Genomic DNA, 22,348 nt, shown 5'->3' with positions numbered 1-22,348 from the left:
GCGCTAGGAGGAGTGCTGTCACATTTTCCGCTCTGCTTTCCGTCTGAACCCAGCCCTTCGTGGACTGTTGTGAATCTACACGCATCTTTTAAAAAAATCACAAAGCTTCAGACTTACTTAGCGTCCACTTAATATGATGAGAGTAATCATGGGCTTCAATCTAATTAGGCTAATTGTAGACTAATTTCACTACATGTCTCTATGGGATGATTTAATTAAATTTTGCGGCCTGTTAGGAATTTATATGCTTGATTGTCCCTTAATTATGACAGAGATAAAAATAATGAAGGCTTTCAACGCTTTAATAAAAAATACTTGTTTCATTAGAGTAAAGAAATAAATCTATCAGACTGCTGCTTCTTTTAAATGTCTCACAGTCACAATTGCTTAAACTGTGCCAGAATCTATGTTTAGCGAGCTTAAATGCCCTAGATTACAAGGTTGTGGAGTTTGTCTTGCTCTTGCCTGTGCGTCAGCGCTTTCTAAATCAATATGTTCCTTTTTGTTCGGTATGACAGTGCCCCCTGTATAATTAGAACTACTACGCTGAGAGGTATACGGGCCAAAGGAAGCTTGATGGTGGACAGACTCGGAAAGTGTGACACGTGTTGAGGTGAAAGCTCACCAAGAAGTGGCAGGCGAAAGCTTCTTGTCACAGACTGTTTCCTTCTTTTTCCGTTGAACCTATAGTGAAGCCAAAAATGATTCATGTACAACCAAGAAGCTTGTTTCTGGTAGGAAATGAGACATGTACCCCCAAATGGGAAGACAATGTCCAAGGAGCGCGATGTTTGGAAGAAAAAAAAGAATGACAGGCCAAAAATGACTTATACTCTGGATAAGTCTTAACTAGCATAATGGCTATCAACCCTTCTTATAACTGCTAACCTGTTTTGTTTAATGTGTCCACTAATTTTGAGGTTGGAAGGCCATTGGTGCCATCACCCTAATCTTCACATAGATTATCTTAGATTCAGGTAAGGACTCCTGTTGGACCAATCCTAAAAATTATTACTTCCAGTCAGAGGAAACATGTTGGTCAAATTAAATTCTTACTTTAAATGTAAATGTGTCGTGGGTAGAAATTATTTTGGGGTTAACTCTAAATGTTTGCTTGGCTTGACACCCATTTCTGATTCCTTGGGGAATTATCTTTTCATAATCATAAAAATTATCATAATTTTTTGTTGTTGTTGCAACATACATTCCCGTGAAATTTGTCCTGGGCATTTAACCCATCACTTAGGGAGGAGTGGGCTGCCACTGCGGCTAGCATTCTGGGACTAAGGCTCTTGCTTAGGGACCCAGTCTATGGGATTTGAACCGTGTATTTGCAGCCTTTCCTGGATCCAAGAACCCAGTTCTAACCACTAGGCCACCACTTTGACAGCTTCTTCTCCCAGGTTTAATTTTCCATGTTTAGCTAAGTTCCAGCTTCCTATTGACTCTAATTGACCCGGTCTCTGGTGAAGAACAGCAACCCAACAGCATGAGTCTGCCACCACAATGCTTCCCAGGGAGGGGTGTACGGGATAGGCAGGAGCCAATATGACATTCTGACAGTATGGTGACATTCAGTGAAACTGCCGCAATTTATCGGATCACCGTATTGTCACAAAAAAATTCAAACAAAATATATAGCATGATCCAGTTTTTTTTTTTTAAAACCCCAAAAAATTAACAAAATATGTTAAAATAGTATATTGATTATTGCTGATACAATACCATTTGGTAAAAAAATGGAATTCTACTTCAGTCACAAGAAGTAACTTAAAATTATAGTTGGTGTTAGCTAGAACATTAGGATTTTTGATTATTTATTTATTTATTTATTTATTTATTACAGATGTAGATGGTGGTAGAAGACTAAAACACTATATGGAATAAACACCTAATGAGTTTAGTGGAGCTTTGTAAATAAACACGGTCGATGCTTAAAGTATTTTCACTTCTTGCTGTTCTGGTCTTCATAAAAGCTAATAATTAGCCGAGTCATTGGCTCGGTCAGCTAGCCTGCAGTCAGTTCAACAGACAAGTTCCTGTAGTATTATAGCATGACAATGTTACTTTACTACATATTAACTAAGTGAAAATACGTGGCATCCTTTAAAGTTTCAATGGCACAATTTCCCAAGGAGTTGGCCAGCTTTTTTGTAAACTAAGGAAGGACCAACTACACTCCAACGTCTGCTTACTTTTTCTAGCATTTCATCAAAATGTGACCGTAAACCGTAGATGTGGTATAATGGAAAACTGTAATTGGTTTTGAAAGTGAAGCCTTTTTATAACAATAAAAAATCTTGGTAGAGGTAAATAATTGTCCCATACCTATACTTGTACTGGGTAATGGGAAGTGTTTTCTACGCATTTGCTGTGTCCATTGCAACAAACCTGGAACTTTTTTGGCCAAATTCATGGCTTTCTGTCCGCTCTGCCGTAAATCCTGTTCAGCATCTGTACTTGACTTCCAAGGTCCAACAGGATTTTCTGTGGTTGTGTGTAGCCCAGATTGTTGTGATTGTGTTGACAATACAACTGCCATTTACAGATTGCTGCCAGATACACAGAAACGAGAGAAAACAAAGGGTCAGATCAGGAACAGAGGTAGAAAAACTTGAAATCAACACTTGATTTTAAAAGGCCTATATCTTACAAAAATATATATATATATATCTTTTTAGATTTTAACTGGTATGATGCTATTCCTTCATCAAAATCATGCCCAAAGGGGGTATTTTGCTTGATTCATACAGTCCCTCTCTATCCTGGAAAACAATGATGGTTTGGGGAGCCATGTCATCTGCTGGTGTTGGTCCACTGTGTTTACTGAGGTCCAAGGTCAACGCAGCCATCCACCAGGAAGTTTTAGAGCACTTCATGGTCCCTTGTTGCTGATCAACTTTATGGAGATGCAGATTTCATTTTCCAACAGGACAGGTTTTCATTAGTTGTCAGTTATAATCATCAAAATTCAAAGATATATACACTTGAAATGTATCAATCTGTGTGTAATGAATGAATTGAATATACAAGTTTCACTTTTTGAATGGAATTACTGAAAAATCTGCTTTCTTTTTTATGATATTGTAATTAAGGGACCAGCACCTGCAGATGATGTTCATATGATTAACATATTTTCTTTAAACAAGAATTGTTTATCTACTTGATATGTTTAGTAATTCCAGTAAATAAGACCAGCCTGTTACCTTCTTGTTTTTTTTTTATGTGTCAAACTGAAGTCAATGTGATGGCCAGCTGTTATCCTGTTGACAGTAATGTCTGTAATTTGGAAGCATGTGTCACTAATGGTGATGTGAAATTGTGCCGGAGCGCACATTCCACCATGGCCTGACATGCACATGATGGCCTTTCTAGCCGTCATGGCTGTTAGGCCAATGTACATGGCAATAATATCTGCTTTATATTTAGTGTGTCTGTGTCACAGCATGCTTGGTGGCAGCTGGAAATATGTTACCTTCTAACTCCCCTCAAAGTCCTGCAGATTAGAGTATGAGAGGCTGTATGAGTTTCTCAGAGGTTTTCATGTCATATTTGCAGAAAAGGAGGTCCACTAATGTTTTAGTTCATTGTGAACAACAAGTTGTGGGAATAAATCCCTTGTTTTTAACGAACTTAAGACCAGAAAATGTGTTTTGGCGCAGTTCTTAAGAACGTGACCTGTTAAATATAAAAAAGTAGAATATTTAAATGTTTGAAAAATGTTTTGATTGTAGCTGCAAAGTATACTGAATCCCAATCATCATGTGCAAATACAAAAATATATCTGGCCACTTGGATAGGCTTCTCCTTCTCATTTAGGTCCACGCCTGATGTAACATTTTGTGACCGAGATGCTAAAGTTTTAGAATAATGGGGGCATCATGATGAAAGGGGGTGGGGGGACTGAGGGAAACCGTGTCTAAATCACAACAGTATATTCATTGGAATATTAACAAAATTGCGAAATCTACATATTACCCCTGTCACAGTGTTGCATGTTTGCACTGTTTCATCATGCTGCAGGCAAATAACCCTCTAAACATCTGACACTGTAGCATGTAGAGTTTTGTTCACTAGATAAACCAAGCTGCCACAGATTTGCTGCTCATATTTCACTCACCTCAGTATGCTGGATACTTGATGGCTTGACTGTTTTCTGATTAATTTGACTAATATGAATCTAACCCTTAAGGGGTACTCATTAGGAATTGAAATTCCATTCCCTGGAGGTAAATAGCTCCTTAAATACAAAGTTTTAATAAAATGTAATGGTAACATCATGGCGAAAGGAAGTCCCCGGTCTGGTCACAACAGAGCACTGAATTCCCTACCATTGATCCCAATACATGTGCCCTGTTCAGAACTGATCTGGAATGCAGCAGCTGGATATCCATCTCACACATTTTCATAGTTATTAAGAAAGTAAACAGAAACAATTTGAATGTATTTCACAGTTTTTTAACTATAAAATTTGAAATTTAGGCTGTGGCCATTCTTTGCACACTCGGATGGTTTGGCCCTGCTTGTTTACGTTGGGTTCAGATTAGGACTGGGCAATATGGACCAAAAATAATGTCTCAATATTTTTAGGCTGAATACACAATATTTATTTCTGTAATTTCCCTCTGGGGTTATTAAAGTATTTCTGATTCTGATTATCCCTGTATGTTTTTAGGTTTAATAAAGTAATTATAAAAAGGCCATCTCTGAATCTAAGCTTTATCCCAAATGTTTCACAGGCACATTTTTTAACAAACAGCTGAAGATGAAAAATTACCCAATGTGTAATTCTAATGTATCATAGACCATCTTGATATAAACAATATAGTCTCATCTTATATCTCTTTTTTTTTTAAATCTCGATATTTTTAAAAGATTGATATATTGCCTAGCCCTAGCTCAGATTGTCTAATGATCGGGGGAAAATTATCAAATCAATGTCGCTAATAGACCCAAGACAGCATGTTAAACTTTGAAGTTTGCGAAACTAGAAGGAGGAACAGGCTGAACAAGCTTGGCTGATTTTAAAGTCAGGGAAAGCATGAAAACGTTGATTATGTGCAAAATTGGATCAGAACGAACACAGAGATTCCTGGTACAGTGTGTTTTGGACAAATAAGACGAGAGTTGAGATGTATAACCGCCAGGCACAGCCCCACATTTGGAGGTAACCAAACATGACATTTGCAGCATCAACATGTCATTCCTGCTGTCAGGCATGGTAATGGAAGGGTGATGATTTGGACTTGTTTCGCAGCCACATGATGTGGACACCCGGCCAAATGTGAGAGCATCTGTCTGGCAGCTAGAGTTTTAGAAAGATTAGGTCACGAAACAGTACGACGATTACAGGCCCTAATGCTATACTCCGACAGGCTAAAAATGGATTGGATCAGGCTGTTGTAATGACCCGTCCCTAGACAAGACTGCAATAAAATGAAAATATAGAACTCGGGCCTGTGTAAAACATCATGAACTCCCACAATTGCCTCACAACAGTGTCAGAGATTTAGAAGGTTAAATACAACATGGTGTCTTCAAGTTATTAGGGCTTATTATGTACACACGATTTTTGCACTGTTTTGGCAATTAGACTTGATTTTTGTTAAATTAATCATCAAAATATTTTGATCCCTCATTTTAAGGCCTTGTGAGCACCGGATGACAATAAAATTAGAACAAAAAAAGCATGAGATTGGAGATATGTTGCACTTCCTGTACCATTAAAGTGTTTACAGTGAAACAGAGAGTCTGATTTGTATCTATGCGTCTTCTGTTTGTGACAGCCTGGCAGTCCCATCAACATAACGCCCCACACAGACTCTTCTATATAATAAAAAAGGTGTCATATTTCCACAGATGCTTTTTACAGCAGACATTTTAGCTTTTTTTATTCCTGACATTTAAGCAGAACTGTATTTAATTTGGAAGAGATAGTTGAGGGAAGCCTGTGGCTGTGCACTCTGGATCTCTGTCATGGCTTACTGCTACACAGAGTGACATTAAACCTGGATTAGTTTCACCTATCTTATATTTGCTCATTCATTTTAGTGTGAAAATAGGTGTTTGTAAATGTTCAAACTCAATATGCCCCCCCCCCCCTCTCTTATCCATTTACAGAACCTGGGAAAAGTGATTATAAACCTTTAACGTCTTCACATTTTGTCACATTACAATTTGAAATGTCATGTATTTCTGGGTGGGTTTTATGTGATAGACCAGAGCAAAGTAGTGTGTAAATATGAAGTGGAAGGAGGAATCATACATGCTTATTTAGTCTCAGCTTTCACTGCTTTTACAGCTGCAAATCTTATTGGGTTATGTCTCTACCATCTTTGCAGAGACGGAAGTTGTTCTTTACTAAATATATCAGACTGGATGGAGAATGTCTCTGAATGGTAATTTTCAGATTCTGCCACTGATCCCAAATTGGATTTAGGACATGACTTTGATTGGGCAACTCTGAAACATGTTGGTCTTCAACCTTTCCATTGTAGTTATGGGTGTATGTTTAATGCCATTTTCCTGTTGGAAGGTGATTGTCAGCTTCAATTTGTAAGTATTTCACGCTCTTTAACCAATAGATTACAAAGGAAATCCCCAAGAAAATGCATTGAAGGTTTTGATTGTAAGGCAAAGCACTGGTTAGAGCTGTTAACATGTTCCTAATAATAAAGACAGCAGTAATACATGTTTATAAGTGTAACGTGCTGCAGGCTAGCTGGTTAAAATTAAATTCTGACACTTTTGTTGAATATTGTCATAAAAATTTTGGTTTAGATCAATCCCCCTCTCCCTAATATTTTTTTTCATATCTTATTCCTCATCAGAATAAGATAGAAGAGTTCTATCATCTTGACCAATAAAAAAATATAGTGTCACCATCCAACAGAGCAACTATTGGAATGCAGAAATTTGCATGCATTTTACTCTGAATATAATCCAATCATTCAGTGCTTCGTGATTGGGATTTTTGCACACATTGTAGCTGCTGTAATGATTGCGATTTGTTATATTTTACACCTGTAATTGTATGAAACCCCTATTCTTTGACCGTCTCATACTGATGCTGTCCTTATAACCAAATGTAACTGAATCCTAGGTTTGACACTACAAACTGTGCAAATCCACTCCCCTAAAAAACTGCAGTCAAGAACACCAGTATTGGGCAAATCTTGCGTATTTGTCCAGTTATATCTGCACATCATTGTCAGCCTCACTTTGCCACAGTGGTGCTGTTGGTGCACTGTTGCCTTGCTGCAAAAAGGGTCCTGGGTTTAACCTGGGGTCTCTCTGCAGGGTGTACCCTGCTTCTCGCCCAGTGACTGCTGGAGATGAGCACGAGTACCCCTCGCGACCCCAACAGGGATAACACACACTGAAAAAAAACTAAATATTTCAATGCCATTGAGTTAATCAGGTTGTCATATAATTTCTTTGGAAGAAACCAACTGACCAGACTGTTTCTTACATGGAGTAAATAGTCTGTTAATGTCCTGTTCCAGACATTGATTTGCTCATACGTCTCTCCTCTGTCTTTCTGTAGGAAGACAACACTAAAAGTGTGACAGCGGTCCTTCTTCGCGATGGCGGATCTCTGGGCTTTAACATCGTGGGAGGAAGGCCATGCGCGGTAGGTTGAAAGCTGAGCGTCTTAGATGCTTCCTCCTCCTTCGTGGCCACGCCAGTGTCATGTAGCAACCCAGGAATGAACAGTCGACTGGAAGAATCCCAAGCGTTCTCTGACAGCACTGACTGACACGGTTCAGATGTTTGGCCCGAGCACAGTGTGTTGTAGCTGGTGAACAGTGGGACCGCACCGCCAAGCTTTATTGTGTTTATCTGTCGGTCTGGTTTAGCGGATGTAAAAAAAAAAAAAAAAGAAAATAAGTCTAATTACATTTATGTGAGTTAAATCTGGGGTTACGGTTATGACCGCAGTTGTTTTGTCTTTAATTGAGGGGATTTCGGTGGTGAGGTAAACACAGGGGAAAAAGGGTCTTGTTATCCCTGCCTGAAATTTTCACAGCCACTGTGTTTCCTACCTCCAGGCTATGAGGTAAAAGGCATGCCACACGCTCTGCTGAGTAAAGGCTTGAACATTTCTCAGCTTTAACTTCCACACATAGAGCGTTTATTGTACAGCTGATTTCCTGTTGCCGTGTTGTATAGTATTTCACTTTTATTTTCTCAGCTACTCTCAATGTTATTGTTTTTAAAAGGTTCCGGTAGGGAGATCACCATTCAAGTTGTGTATATTTTATGTGTCCATTGCCTTGCTTTTGCTTGGCAGTTTTAATCAGTATCCTGGCTATTTGGTCTTCAAACTAAGAGTTTTCACTTCTCTTGAAAGTCATATTTTGACGTTACAACTTCAATGTATTTTATTAAGATATTTTTTTTAATGGTAGACCAACACAAAGTAGGTCATATTTTTTTAATGAAAGTGTTATATGATTCTCAGTTTATTGTATAAAGAAAAATATGTTCAAGATGGCCAAGAAATTATTTTTATAAACTAACCATGCAACCTAACTAATAGAGAACTTTCTCTTTCACCTGTCTGGAATGTGCGTTAGTTTTTATGATATTGTTTTTTTTCTGTGATGTTTTCTGAACAAGCCCTGAAGTCTTCATACAATAGCTGCATTTATATTAAGACTAATTCACCTAGAGGTGGACTCTAATTACTAATTAGTTGACTATGAAACAAAAAAACGAAAAAAATGACAAGCATGTTTAATTTCCCTTCCGCTTCACAGGTATGCACTACTTTGCCTGGTCTACCACATTAACCAGTAGACACTGAGGTTTGTGGGTTTAATGTGATCAAATGTGAGGAAGTCAAGGGGGTAGGAAAACTTTTTGCATACCTCTGTAGTTTGTTCATAGTTTCTTGGATAACTGGTGGTGAGGAGACTGTTTAAAAATGCACAACGAACCCTTGTAGAATAAAACTGTGCATTTCCTGAAGACCAATTACTATTAATTACTGCCTGCCCTGAGGTTTCTTTAGTTAACTCATTAAAGTGTGGTCATGCTGCACAGCTCAGCAGGTGTGTGGGACACGTTTCATGTGTTTCCAGAGAGACTGCTATGAGAGGCTGGAAGATCAGATTTAGATCTGACTTTGGGGCGTGTGTGGAGGGGGGGGGGGATCAGGGCAGCTGTGCTGTATGCAACCGTCCTTCCTTATGACCCCTACACATGCCAACTTTGTCAGCGCTGTAGTGGTCTGGGGTCAGTCCTTTAGGGCAACAAAGTAGCTAATGCTAAAATAAATGTGTATGTTGAAAAGCGGGGTTAAAGGGTCGATACACTGGAAGGAAAACTAAAAAGTAAGAAATAAACTGACTTGTCAAAATTGAATGAATTACCATTTAAAATTGATATATAAGTCGCACCTGAATATAAGGCACAGGATCGGCCAAACTATTAAAAGAAAGCATGACTTATAGTCAAAAAAATACGGTACTTCGTGTGGTTCAAAACCTATGTAAGCATTTGATTACATTCAATGATTTTCATATCAAGCAATGTGATGAGGTCATATATCAAATTTAAATGGTAAATTCATTCAATTTTGACAAGGCAAGAACCTTCCCAGTTGGAGTTGCTGGCTTGTTATGCTAATTTACCCCATATATTTTTTTGGCCTGTTTTGTTTTATCAAACAGGCCTCTCTTGAAAATGAAATATTAGATCTCAATGAGAATATCTGTATAAATAAAGGTTAGATAAATAAATAAAATGAAATAACCACAGCAAGCTTTAAGCTAGATGTGTGTTAAGCTGCTGACTGCAGTCTAGCTTCCTGAGCAGATTGCCTTTCTAATTAGCCAACTAATGTACGCTTGGTTTGCAGCAAGCAAACATTGTATATTCTGTATAACTCATTATGATATAGATAGATATGTTTGTGTGTGTATTTGTATATACACTGTATATTGCCAAAGGTATTTGCTCATCTGGCTTGACTTGCATAAGAATTTAATTGATGTCCCATTCTTAAGCAATAGAGTTAAACATGATGTTGGTCCAGTATAGCAGCTATAACAGCTTCAACTCTTTTGAGAAGGCCGTCCACATGGTTCTGGAGCATGTTTATGGAAATTTTTTAATCATTTTCCCAGTAGCGTATTTGTGAGGTCATACACTGATGTTGGGTGAGAAGGCCTAGCTCTTGGTCTCTGCTCTAGCTTACCCCAAAGATGTTCTATCAGGTCGAGCTCAGGATTGTGTTCAGATCAGTCAAGATTATTCGCACCAAAACTCTCTCACCCATGTTTTCATGGACCTTGATTGTGTACTGGTGCACAGTCATATTAGAAGAGGAAGGGGATCCAAAGAGTTTCCACAACGTTTGGAACTGTTCCAAGTCTCTTGGTAAGCTTAACTGTTCAGAGTTCCTTTCACTGTAACTAAGAGGCCATGCACAGATCCTGAAATACAATCCCACACCAAAACCCCCCACCCCCATCCACCAAACTTTAGACTTCGCACAATACAGTCAGACAAGTACCGTTATCCTGGCAACTGCCAAAGCCAGACTTTTCCATGAGATTGTCAAATGGAAAAGCGCAATCCGTTACTCCAGAGAATGCGCCTCTACCGCTCCAGTGGTGGCGTGCTTTACACCACGGCATCCGACACTTTCCATTGCACTTAATGATCTTTGACTTGGATGCAGCTACTCAGCCTTTGGAAACCCATTCCATGAAGCTCTCTGCACAATGTCCTCAAACTAATCTGAAGGCCGCAGACTACAAGTTTGGAGGTCTGTAACGATTTACTCTGCAGAACGCTGGCCACCTCTGCACTCTGTGCCTTATCATCCACTGCCCCCGCTCCATCAGTTTATCAGTTTACGTGGCCTGCCATTTTGGGGCTGAGTTGCTGTTGTTCCCAATCACTCTCACCTAATTATAATACCGCTGACAGCTGACTGTGGAATATTAAGGAAGGAAGAAATTTCTCGACTGGACTTGTAGCACAGGTGGCATCCTACCACAGAACCACGCTGCGATTCACTGAGCTCCTGAGGCCTTGTCCACACGCAACCAGGTATCTGGAAAGCGAATTCATTTTTTATATGATTCAGCCTTTCAGCCATATCAAAACTCCATTTTTACATCACTGAAAACGATACTTTCTAAAAACTCTGACCAAAGTGGAGATTTGAGCCTTGTACCCTGGGTGTGTGCAAGACCTAGGAGCTACCGATTCTTTGACAGATGTTTTTTTAGAAATGGTCTGCAAACCCGGAGTTTATCCTGCTCAGGACAGTGGAGATGACAGTGGACTCCCGAAGAACACAACTCTGTCAGTTTCTTTTTACCTCTGAGTACCCAAAAATATTCCAGGTAAGTAATGTAAAAAAACTGGTCAGACTGCAAAGCTTTCGTACTCAAGCGTTATTGACCAGCCTGATGGTCAGATGAAGATGTCTTCATTTACCAGCTCCATCAACACATGGCTCAGCTCAATAACCACTTCTGTTCTTATTTCAAAATAAATCTCAAAATTAGGCATAAATGTCAAGCATAGTACTCATTTTATCTGCAGCCACAGATAAGAATATGCCACTGCAATAATATAGAGCTTTGTGAGACAGACTTTACTTTGATGAGAATAATCTGGCCATTTTAGTTTCACCTTAAGTTCTGGTTTCTCCCTTAATGTCAAGAAATCATCAAACAGCTAAAATTGCTTGGCAAAATAGTGTCACCAGCCCTAAAAAAAATCTAATGTATCCCACAAACTGATGGGATGGTTTAACTTTCAATTCTTTTGCAAGGTTTCAAAGTTTTGAATGATTTCTTGAATGCAATTGACCTTCTCAGTCAAAGTGAGAACTGTGTTCTATTGTTCTAGGAGAAATAACAGCGATCTATTCCACAGGACGACAACGACGGCACCTCAAATGAAGGAATCTTTGTGTCCAAGATTGTTGAGAAGGGTCCGGCGGACAAAGAGGGAGGCCTTCAGATCCACGACAGAATAATTGAGGTATGTGTCTAATGCTGTGGAGCTTCATGGGAAAGGGGTGATTTGCTCTAAATGTCTGTCAGGAGCATACTGGCGACCTCTCGAATTCCGGCTGGCGGCAGGTGAGGTGATGCATTAAACGGTGATTTTCATTTCCAGGGCCTTTTTCCGTTTGAGAAAGTGAATTCTGCAGAAATCTTTTGTCAGCTGGAGGCGCCGTTAAGTGGAGCATCGTTGCAGACGGCCGTAGATAAACCTGAGGCGAGAGCTATCTGCCTGTGGTCTCGCTGAGTGAGAGAGAGCTCTGTGTTTTGCTTCCCGGTCGGCAAATTCCTTCTGACAGAGCCGCTGTGTCGCATCTTCCCCTCCGCCTTTAAACAGAATCTTGTGTGGAAGGGACGGCTTACCCCGAGGTCCACTTCGGGGATGATTTGAACAACTCGGCATCACAAAGGTTGCTTTTACAGAAAAAGCCACTCTCCTACACAATGCCTGCATTGAGATGAGGGGGTCTGCAAGGATCGTTAATGTGTAGGACCGCGTGCCACGGGATGACAAATATGGTTTGTCGCTGGCTTTATTGTCAAACCTCAGTGAAACTGCCCCAGAGCGTTTCGAACGGCACATTGCTCACAGAGTTGTTTGTGGAAAGTGTTTACGAGAAAAGAGAACATCTGGACTGTGTTGATCGCTCTATCCTGTTGTTCTACATACAAAGAAGAAGCCACAGTTTCTCTGGTGCAGGGCTCGCTGCACGGCTTCAAGTAATGCTGCAGAAATCACAGCAAAGACATGCAGTGCCTTGCAAAAGTAATCATTCCTCTTGAAGTTTTCAACACTTAGTCAAATGAGTAAATTGGGATTTGGTGCGACAGTCCTATGCAAAGTAGGGCAACAGTTAAAGGATGATATTTTTTTTTACTTTAACCAATAAAAATGTGAAAAATGTGCCCTTACTCAGATACTCCTAAATAAAATTGGGTGCAAAAGTTTGAAATCAGATTATCAGTAAATGTTGCCCATCCATGTCCTCTTTAGCCTCTCTAAGGAGACCCTCAGAGGAGTAAGATGAGAGTGAAAAAGGTACATGCTGAACTTTTATTTTTTGGTGGTAACAGATGTTTTCTAATGTACAGTACATTACAAAATATTTTACTGATTGACATCTTTTGTATTTTGTGGCATGACAGTCGCAAATCCTAATCCAATTAATTGGGCTTTTATGAGATAAAACAACACAAATTGGTGTATAATTGTGAAGAGGAAGAAAAAGGATACTTGATTTTTAAAATCTTAAAAAAAATGTAATTAAAACTTGTAGTGCACATTTTTGTTCAGTCACCTTTATAAATAAAGGTGACTTATAAATAAAGTCACCTTTATTTCAAAACCCCTAAGTAAAAGTCAGTGTTACTAACTGCCCTCAGAAGTCACCCTATTCATTAACATGCATGTAATTCCATCCCCATACCAATCCTGCTGTTCTGTGAAGGATGAACCTCAGTAAACAAACAGCATCATGAAGACCAGGGAACACAGCAGACAGGCCTGGGAGAAAGTTGTGGAGAGGTTTTTAGAGCAGGGGTTGGCTCTAAAACACCATCCTATGCTTTGGCCATCTCATGGATCATTGTTCAATCCATCATCATGAAATGGAACGGAGTGGGAAAAAACTTACCGCTGCACATATTCCTGAACACAGCCACCCTATGGTGAAACATGGTGTGGGTGGCATCATGCTGTGGGAGTGCTTTCCTTCTGAAAAGAGATAATCTGCTCAGGGGAGGATATAATCTGCCTCAATGGAAGATATGACCTTAATGGAAGAGTGAAAAGACAACAGCCATTTGGGAAAGGAAACAATAGGAAGTTTTGCCACGTCCTTCTTTGTAAAAAAAAAAAAAACAATCAAATTGAAATGTGCTCTGCAACTCAAATTCTCGAGGGCCACAACTTTTAGATACTATAGCCCTTGCCCTACACACCTGAGTCAAATGGCTAAACTGCTTCTCTAGCATGCAGTGGAATGACTTGGATGAAAGCATTTTGGTCCCTCTGCAAAATATTGATTTAGAGCGAGGACCGAATACAAATGCATACCACGGTGGTCTGAATCCTTTTTGCAGAAAGTTTGGAAAAGCGTATATTATTTTGCTTTCACTTCCTTATGTATGTCTATTACGTAACATCCCGATGAAAATGGGAATTATTTGGGTTTCCCTGTAATGTGGAAATGTACTGAAGTGCATTGTGGGATGAACAGGTAACCTTAGCGGATAAGAGATCAGTTTGACAGCGTACAACTGTAAGTTTATTGCATGCAGGTTCTTTGTCACCTTTCTATGAGCGTTTGTGCTTGTGAGTTCAGGAAGGTTCATGTTAATGTTCCAGATGTTATTTGAGAAGGCCTCCTGCTGAAGGAGCCATTCACCCCCTTCGCTGTGTTAAGAAACGAGTGTAGATTTTGCTGTAAGATGATGCTGCGCTCATGTTTGTCTTGTTAAATCTATTGTTGGGTAAGCCACAAACCTTTCCAGAGGAGGAGAAGTAGAGTGTCGAGAGAACGCGGAGAGCCCGAGGAGGTAGCAAAGCTCCCCCGACAAGTGTACGATGAAGAGGTTAGGGGTTATTAGACAAAAACCTAACAAGATAAATCGTCTCTCAGCTTAAATGGAAATACACAAAGGGCTCAGAGTTGTTGTATTCTGCATCGCGTTTTTCCTGTTTGCAGGTGAAACCCGAGTTTGTAATTCTCAGTGTGCTTTGTTGACAGCTTGAAGCAGTTCTTTGCGGTTAGAAATGCCATGTCATGACACCGTTTGCAGTTGTGTAGGCTGCATCTTTAACCTGAGGTGATTGGGCCCGTGACGCCTGTGGTTTGCAGATCTGAATCAAAGGAAGTGGATCCCAGGCAGCGAAAGGTAGCTCTGTGTTCCTGTTTTGAACTCAAACAGGACGCAGTTTTAGACTGTCAGTTTCAACGCTTAAGGCTGGATGTGAGGCGCAGCGCAGTAGAAACACAAAAGGCTTGAAAAATCTTCTTTTTCATCCTGCCTTCTAGAAAGTTTTTTTTTCCCCCCTCTCTTGCTTTGAATCAGCCTGAAAACAGATTTATATTAGTCCCGTGTGTAACAGTTCAGTTTGTAATCCGACTCAGTATAAATGTCAATAAAGCAAAAGAGAAACTTGTGATCAAATAGTGAATTTCTGAAATCATGATGCAAACATGACTGATGGCCTGTCAAGAGTTATCCGGCCTCTAAGTAATTTAACTGTGATGAATAGATGTAGCAAACCTGTCTGCTTAGCAGGGATTTTTTTTTTTTTCCTGGTCAGGAAGGCCATGTTATTCCACCGTTTACAGCTGTGTGAGTTTCACACATGAACGCCCTTTACCACCCACTTACCCTACACACCCCACTTTGTAATACAGCCAATCGCTGCCCGTTCAATGCTTTTCTGACTTTTTAATTCACTTCATAAATTATGGAATCACGACTTGCCATTATAATGATGAATGATACTCAATCTGTTGTAGTAGTCACATATTTTTATGCAATTCTAATTCGGTAATTGGAACAAAGCCCTTAAATGCTGATAAAGAGCAGTTAAAGTTTCATGTAGACTTTTAATCATAATTTAGTGACGATCCCTGCCCCCAAAGTAGCATCCCTTTGTATTTTGAGCGATCTTACTCTGAACATTTAGTGTTGACCATTTATCATTTTGTACCTGCCGAGGCTTTGTCCTGATTTAAGATGAAATCATTTTCCCCGATGTGTTCCTGGTTCTTCTGTTAGGAACTGGACTTTTTATTGATTAGATCAGAGCTGACCTGCCTAGAAGGAACCGTTATCATGTAAAATGGGGTGTAATATAAAATCTCCCAAAATAATATGGTTTAAATTGCAAGTGACATATGAGTCCAAAATCAAATTCAATCAGATTATACAGATTGGTCAAAAAAAAAAAAAATCCTATCTAAAGAAAATTTATATTTAATTTCCTATTTGACTCCTGCCTTCCTAGAAACCCAAAGATACATCATATATTGATTATTTTCAAATGTAGCCAAAATAGTTGACCAGATGGTTGCCAGAAACATTTACCCTAATTGTAAAAAGTGATAAATCAACAGTAGCATTATTTTTCACTCTCTGAGGGCAAATTTGATGTCCTAAAAATACAATAATGAAGCTTTGTCACCTCATAATTTTGTTTCTATATCCAGTTGACACTGACAAGCTTTGGCTTTTATATGGTGTTATGTTTGTACCCACCCTTAAAGAACAGAGGTCCGAGATTCACTCTGGCACATCTGGCTTGGTAGACTGTGAGTGCTCTGTTGTGTTCATTAACAATTCACAGTTTCTATTTAGCGATAAACTGCTGCCTTCTGCTACTACAAACAAGGTTGCTGAAAAGCCTTGAGTTAGCAGCTGGAGAACAAAAAAAAAAGTGCTGAAGAAAGGCTAAAAGGCTGTTTCTGCTGTTAGTTCTGATTTAAAACAATAAAAATGTTGAACCGATCTTTGAAGCAGCTGGAGATTTGCTCAATTCTTGGATTTACGCGTTTCGATCAACAGAGCCTTTTTACCTAAACTTACGTGAGTAATGGTTACCTATATTGTAAGTTTTACAATTACCAATCCATAATGTGCTTCGTACCAAAGTAATTTGACAGACAAAAAGTGAAAAACAAATCTGACAAAAATAAAAGCAATAAAGAAGAAAAGTTTCCGAAGTAATAGAAATAGGATAAAATGCTGGTGCCTGATTAAATCTGAGGCCACACAATGTCGTGCTCTGGCAAACAGTTTAAATGCATATGGGCCTCAACGTGCAAAGGCTGCGCCGCCTTTAATTTTCAGCCTTGATTTAGAAACAGATTAGTCTGACATGGTCATACTCAATTCTTGTCAGACTTTGAGTCTGATACTGCTCCATAGAGCTGTGATTATGGGGCGTGTTTCGAACGAACCAGGAAAAAAAATTCCTCTGCACTCAATTGGATAGACCTACAACCAATAAAAGCAACGGAGTGTGTGACGTATGTTAAGCGACGCATAGTTGTTGTCAACGGAACTCAACTGTTAGCCTAGCATAAGAAGATGAGCGTTTTTGCCGGTGTTGCAAAAAGAATGTAAGGATCTAAGGAGTCCTTCAACACACGAACCTGTCGATATCTTCTAGAACAGACCTAATAGCAGAATCTACACACCTCAACTCTCCAGCAGCAGCCATCGTTGTTGTAAACGAATTCAACCCAAGCGCGCTTTGGTGACGTGGTTGATTACGTTACTGTTGATCATCTGTTCATCATCGTACAAAGCCCGCCCTGACAATTTGATTGGCCCGCCATATATTGGGCGAGCATACTCGCGCTTCTATTGAGCAATGCCAGACCGAACTTCCCGACCTAAAACGTTGCGGGCGGGACTAAGTTCGGAATGGCACCCAGGCTAGGAACAGATAGCAACCCTTGATTGTTTGACCTCAGGGGCCTGCTGGTCACAGGCAACCAGAGAAGATCTGACTGCAGTCAAGGGAGATTTTACTAATGCAAGTATACGTAAAATAACAATATCCCATAGGACAGGAAATTAAAGCATGTATAACCATCTCTATGCATAGAATAGGACTTTGCTCATACTTCTCAGTTGAAAACAAGAACAAACCACACTTTGAGATAGGAATCAAATGATAGATTGGCACACATTTTTAATGTTGGGGTTAATGTACACACAGAAGTTCCAGGTATCCAACACCCTGGGGGACTTGGCTACCCAGAGTACAAATGAGCACCTACATTTTTTTTTCCTTGATCATCTCTAGAAGATGATTGGACGGCAAGGATTTCATGCGTTTGAACAGTTCTGTAGGACTGACGTTTCAGACCCGTGATCCAGAGTTTCAGATGACCTAACTGTAGTCTGGTGTTCATGAAGAGTCACTGGAGTCATGTAAGTTGAGTACGTTGTGTGAGAGGGTAATCACTACGAGAGCGTAATGCTCATTCATCAGAGAACCGAGCAGCAGATAAAAAAAAATCTATCATGTTCTCAAAAACTACTGAGCTGTTTTCCCTTCATGTAGCAGAAGTGTTAGTTCCAGCAAGTCTACGTGGCTCTAACATGGACATGAGGATTCACAACAGACTCTCTGTGGGGGGGGGGTGATAGCAGATGGCCGTCCCCTAACTGAGCTACAGGCTGGTATGAATCAGCACATGAATACCGCCTTGTTCAGACAGACAGTTTTTTTTTTTTTTTCCTCATAAATGCTCGAGCTGTGTTTGCTTTCGCTCTCGCCTCGTAAGTCAGGAGCTGCCACTGTTTACTTTGTGGCTTCTTGAAAAAGTTCGGTTTTAGCTCTGCTCTTACGCACAGATTGGTTTACCAAGCATGTATTCGCATACCCAAATGATTTATTAATTACATTATTTTTTCATTACCATATAACTCAGATTCCAGCAAAACCAAAAAAAGATCAATAAGGCTTTTTTATTTGTACGTGCTGCGTACACCTAGGGTCCCAGATGGTCAGTGCCTGAGCTCCCTGGGCGATGGGGATGTATTCTGTGTGGCCTTCTAGGAGTGAAAACGGGATAAGAACAGAGACGCCTGTGTTGCTGTTGTAAATGTCGCCCTGTAAATCCTCAGCAAACATTCTTAAGTCGTGGAGGTTGAACAGCAACAACTGCCTTTAAAATAAACCAACCCGCGGAGATGCCACGGCTATACGAGCGTTTAGAGACTCCACGTAAACCTGCAAACTGAAGGCTTTTGAAAACGTAGCTTTCGAAGGACTCTTCAACAAAACAGACTTCTCTTCCTAAACCAGCTTTTCCGTGTGACAACGTAGACGAATAATCGCAGGCGCTCTCTGTGACAGCACATTTTTAGAAGGCCTTTGGCATCTTACCTGCTGCAGAAACTCAAAACGTGTCGGGCGCAGCAGGAAGAGGTCGTGGGAAGATACCAGGCTCCTCAGTCAGATGTGGATGAAAAGCAGAAGCAAAGTTTTAAATACTGCTACATTTTGATTAATATCAATTGTTATGAAGAAGATGACTCGAGAGGCCTACATCAACTTCATTTATGTGACCTCTTCAGCGAGGTTTGGATGAAGTAAATTGTAGCGTCAGCCACATGTATTTTCACCTATAGAAAAATGTGTAAAAACTTCTAAAATAATTTAATATTTTATTCCAGTTACATAACCTCTTACTAAAAATTGTTAAAAAAAAACTCCACCCTGTATATGATAATCATGGATGGGACAAGTATAGTTACCCTTAAAATTGTTACTTTTTTTAAGTCAATTTAGAAAGTCTAGAAAGTTGGTATAAATATGATGTGACACAAAGGTCAATTTAGTTTAGTCACTGCTCACTAGGCAGGATGAGGACCCATATTAATCTTCCACCACACAATAAACTGAATGGTGGACAAAAAGTGAATACATTTCCCAAAACTCACTGCAGCAGGCGGTGGCATCTTGGACACACTGCAAAAACGGATCTACAAATAAGTAGAATGTTCTTAAAATGTGTGTTTTTGTCCTTGATTTGAGCAGGTAAATAATAGTATCTGCCAATGGGATGAGTATTTTAACCCCTAAAATAAGATAATTAGACATCCTACACTTGAAATAAGATGATGGAGATGAGTTGTTCCTATTTTAATTGCAAAAATCCTATTCCATTGGCAGATCATCTTATTTACCTGCTCAAATTAAGGACAGATACACTTATTTTAAGAGAATATTACTTATTATATGTTTGCAGTGCACATCCATAACAGCCATTAGATGTTTTCTTTGTGATAACTGGGTATTTGATCGTCATGTCAGAAGAAAGTATTTTCTGTCCTATCGTCACTGACTTAAACGTGTTGACTTTGCCTAACTCCACTCGCGCAGCTAAACCCTCCAGAAAACCTGTGGGGTGAGCTGAAGTGAAGAGCGTTTAAAAGAGAATCCCCAGGATGGTCTAAATAGATTGTGGTAGGAGCAACAGTCAAGAATCAGTTTCTCTTAATGCTCCAGTCTTTGAAAAAGTTATACGAGAAGAAGTGTAGTCGAACTTGCGTAACTTGGTTGCATAAATATGGTCAAATTCAAAATTGGAATTTTCAAAACTTCCTGCCTGCAGCAAAAAATTATATATATGTAGTTAAAGTGTAGTTACATGTAACAGTTACATTTAACATTTAGTTACATGTGGTTATGTATAGGACATGTCTGAGCTTGCTTTTTTCTTTGTTTTTAGCATGTCTTACATGTTGGAAACAAGTCTCATCTGTGTAATACAATGGCTGGATTGGCTTAATAAAATGGACACTAATATTGTCAGAGTGGCAGCGCATCCTCAGCAGGACATGCGCCAAAAGTTGCCCAGGCATTTTTTATTTTTTTTTTTGGGATGCCAAATGCTTTGGGGAACAGACATTGGAGTTATTAACCCTAAGGGGGATCACATGTTGTTTGGCATTCTGAGGGAAGAAACAGGCCTTTGTCTGGCCCTTTATTGGATTTTGGCCCCTGTGCATGCAGCGTGTTTATTCCCCTGATGGGAGAGCCGAATGTGGCCCCTTCTCTGTTGCCCCTGACTGGCCCGTAGACGGGGATGAATCCAAACCCCAGGCTAAGTGGGCCAATCCTCGCAGCGAGTCACATTCCTGTGCCCCGTGGTCCAGCTGAGGCTGGAGTGGGACATTAAATCAAATCTAACTTTAAAGGGTCCATAATCAGCTTCTGGTCGTAGCCGCTGCCCTACGCAGAGCAGCTTTTAGGCATCGAAGACAAGCACATCTTTGTTTTCCCCCGCACCATATGTGAGGTGGTGGTGGTGGTGGGGGGGTTCCAGGATGTGAAGTTGTCTCAGCGTGGAGATGGTGTGACTCTGGCCTCGGTTAGAAGGACGCTCTTGTCTGTGCGTTCCTGATTTTTTTTTTTTTTTTATTGTGTTTTCCACTCAGTTTAAATGGCTGGGCAGCTCAAAGGCGAGCCGACGCTTGATGATTTTGGTGGAGCCATCCAGTCTGGGCTTACTGTAAATGTGTTTGCTCTGCTCCAGCACCGTCCCTTTCGGCTTGTTGTTCATTGGAGCTGCTGGCTTAATTTACTGCCCCTAAAAAAAGGCCCAAAACGGGCAGAAATAGACAAGCGTAATTAGGAACAATCTTCCTGCCAATCAGTCATTGGCCCAGTGGTTCAGCAACGATCGGCTCAGGTTGCTTGTCATAGCAGCCCCTGACCCCGAAGCACAGACTGCCCACTGGCTCCTAATTAACTACCCTCAATTAAACCCTAATAGGCTGATTAACAGACACTTAGTTGTGCTGTAATGGCCCGTTGTTTCCTCCCAGCACTCCTCAGACATGCATCTTGGCTATAGCTTGCTAATCACTGCCTACTCAGACTCTCTTTTAGTAGCAGGACATAGATTATTTTCACAGGCTTGAAACATTCTCGTCTTTAATCAGTTTACATTTTTATGTAAAGTTTTTTTTTTTTTTTTCAACAGTATCAAGATCCCTGTGTCCAAGAATCCAAATTTTGACATTTTTCTTTGTTTTTTAAACTCTTTTCTTCCCTTGTAGATCAAAGCTTTGAGCTTTTTCCCATTTTGTGTCATTGCAGCCACAAATTCAATGGATTTGTTTGGCCATTTTACGTAAAACACCAATATAAAGCAGTATAAGGAAACAGTAAAAAAAAGAAAAATGTCAAAGGTGTGGCAATTCAGCCCTCTTTAGTCAGGTATCCCTAGATGAAATCTAAGTATATTTAATTGCAGTAAATAGAATGGCCTTATGTTTAATTTAACCTCAGTAAAGGACCAGCTGGTCTGTGAAGCCCTCAGAGGTTTGTTGGTGAACATCATAGTTCAGAGAGAAATTCTAATCGGGGTTACAACATAAAACGCCTCAACCCCAAACCTGCCACCTAAACCAATATCGACCTAAACTGACAGGCAGGGCAAGAAGAGCATTTTATTTCATGGCCTTTATGGTGGCAAGACAGATAGCCGAGAGAAACTCAAAATAATTCCTATTAGCAGTTTGCCACCAGCCATATTGGGGCCATAGCAAACTCGCAGATGAACTGACATGTTGGGCCTACATGCAAAGTGAAGCGTGAGGCAGAACTCTTAACACTGCACCTTACACCGTAGTGGCAGTATCATGCTGCGGGCAGCGAGGGATGTTTGCTAAAATTGGTGAGAAGATGGATGTAACTTGATGCATGGTAATCCTGCAAGAAAACCAGCTAGAGGCTCTAAAGACTTGAGACAGAGGTGGAGGTGAGAAAGGTGGGCTAACATAAGATAAGATAAGATAAGATAGTCTTTATT

The 22,348-nt window shown here is 40.0% G+C and overlaps 1 protein-coding gene across 1 annotated transcript in view; it reads left to right on the top strand.

Moving 5' to 3' along the window:
• The window catches only part of pdzrn3b (PDZ domain containing RING finger 3b), a 140,934-nt gene that overhangs the window by 5,272 nt on the left and 113,314 nt on the right, over nt 1–22,348 (top strand). Inside the window, exons 2-3 of the mRNA XM_036151302.1 lie at nt 7,547–7,633; nt 11,902–12,009. Coding sequence (XP_036007195.1) covers nt 7,547–7,633; nt 11,902–12,009 — 195 coding nt within the window. The remainder of the gene's footprint in view (nt 1–7,546; nt 7,634–11,901; nt 12,010–22,348) is intronic.

Source organism: Fundulus heteroclitus, chromosome 20 (genome assembly GCF_011125445.2).
Source record: "Fundulus heteroclitus isolate FHET01 chromosome 20, MU-UCD_Fhet_4.1, whole genome shotgun sequence".
In the NCBI taxonomy this organism is placed as follows: domain Eukaryota; kingdom Metazoa; phylum Chordata; class Actinopteri; order Cyprinodontiformes; family Fundulidae; genus Fundulus; species Fundulus heteroclitus.
Note: the sequence above shows the minus strand (reverse complement) of the source record. Positions and strands in the feature narration are given on the sequence as shown.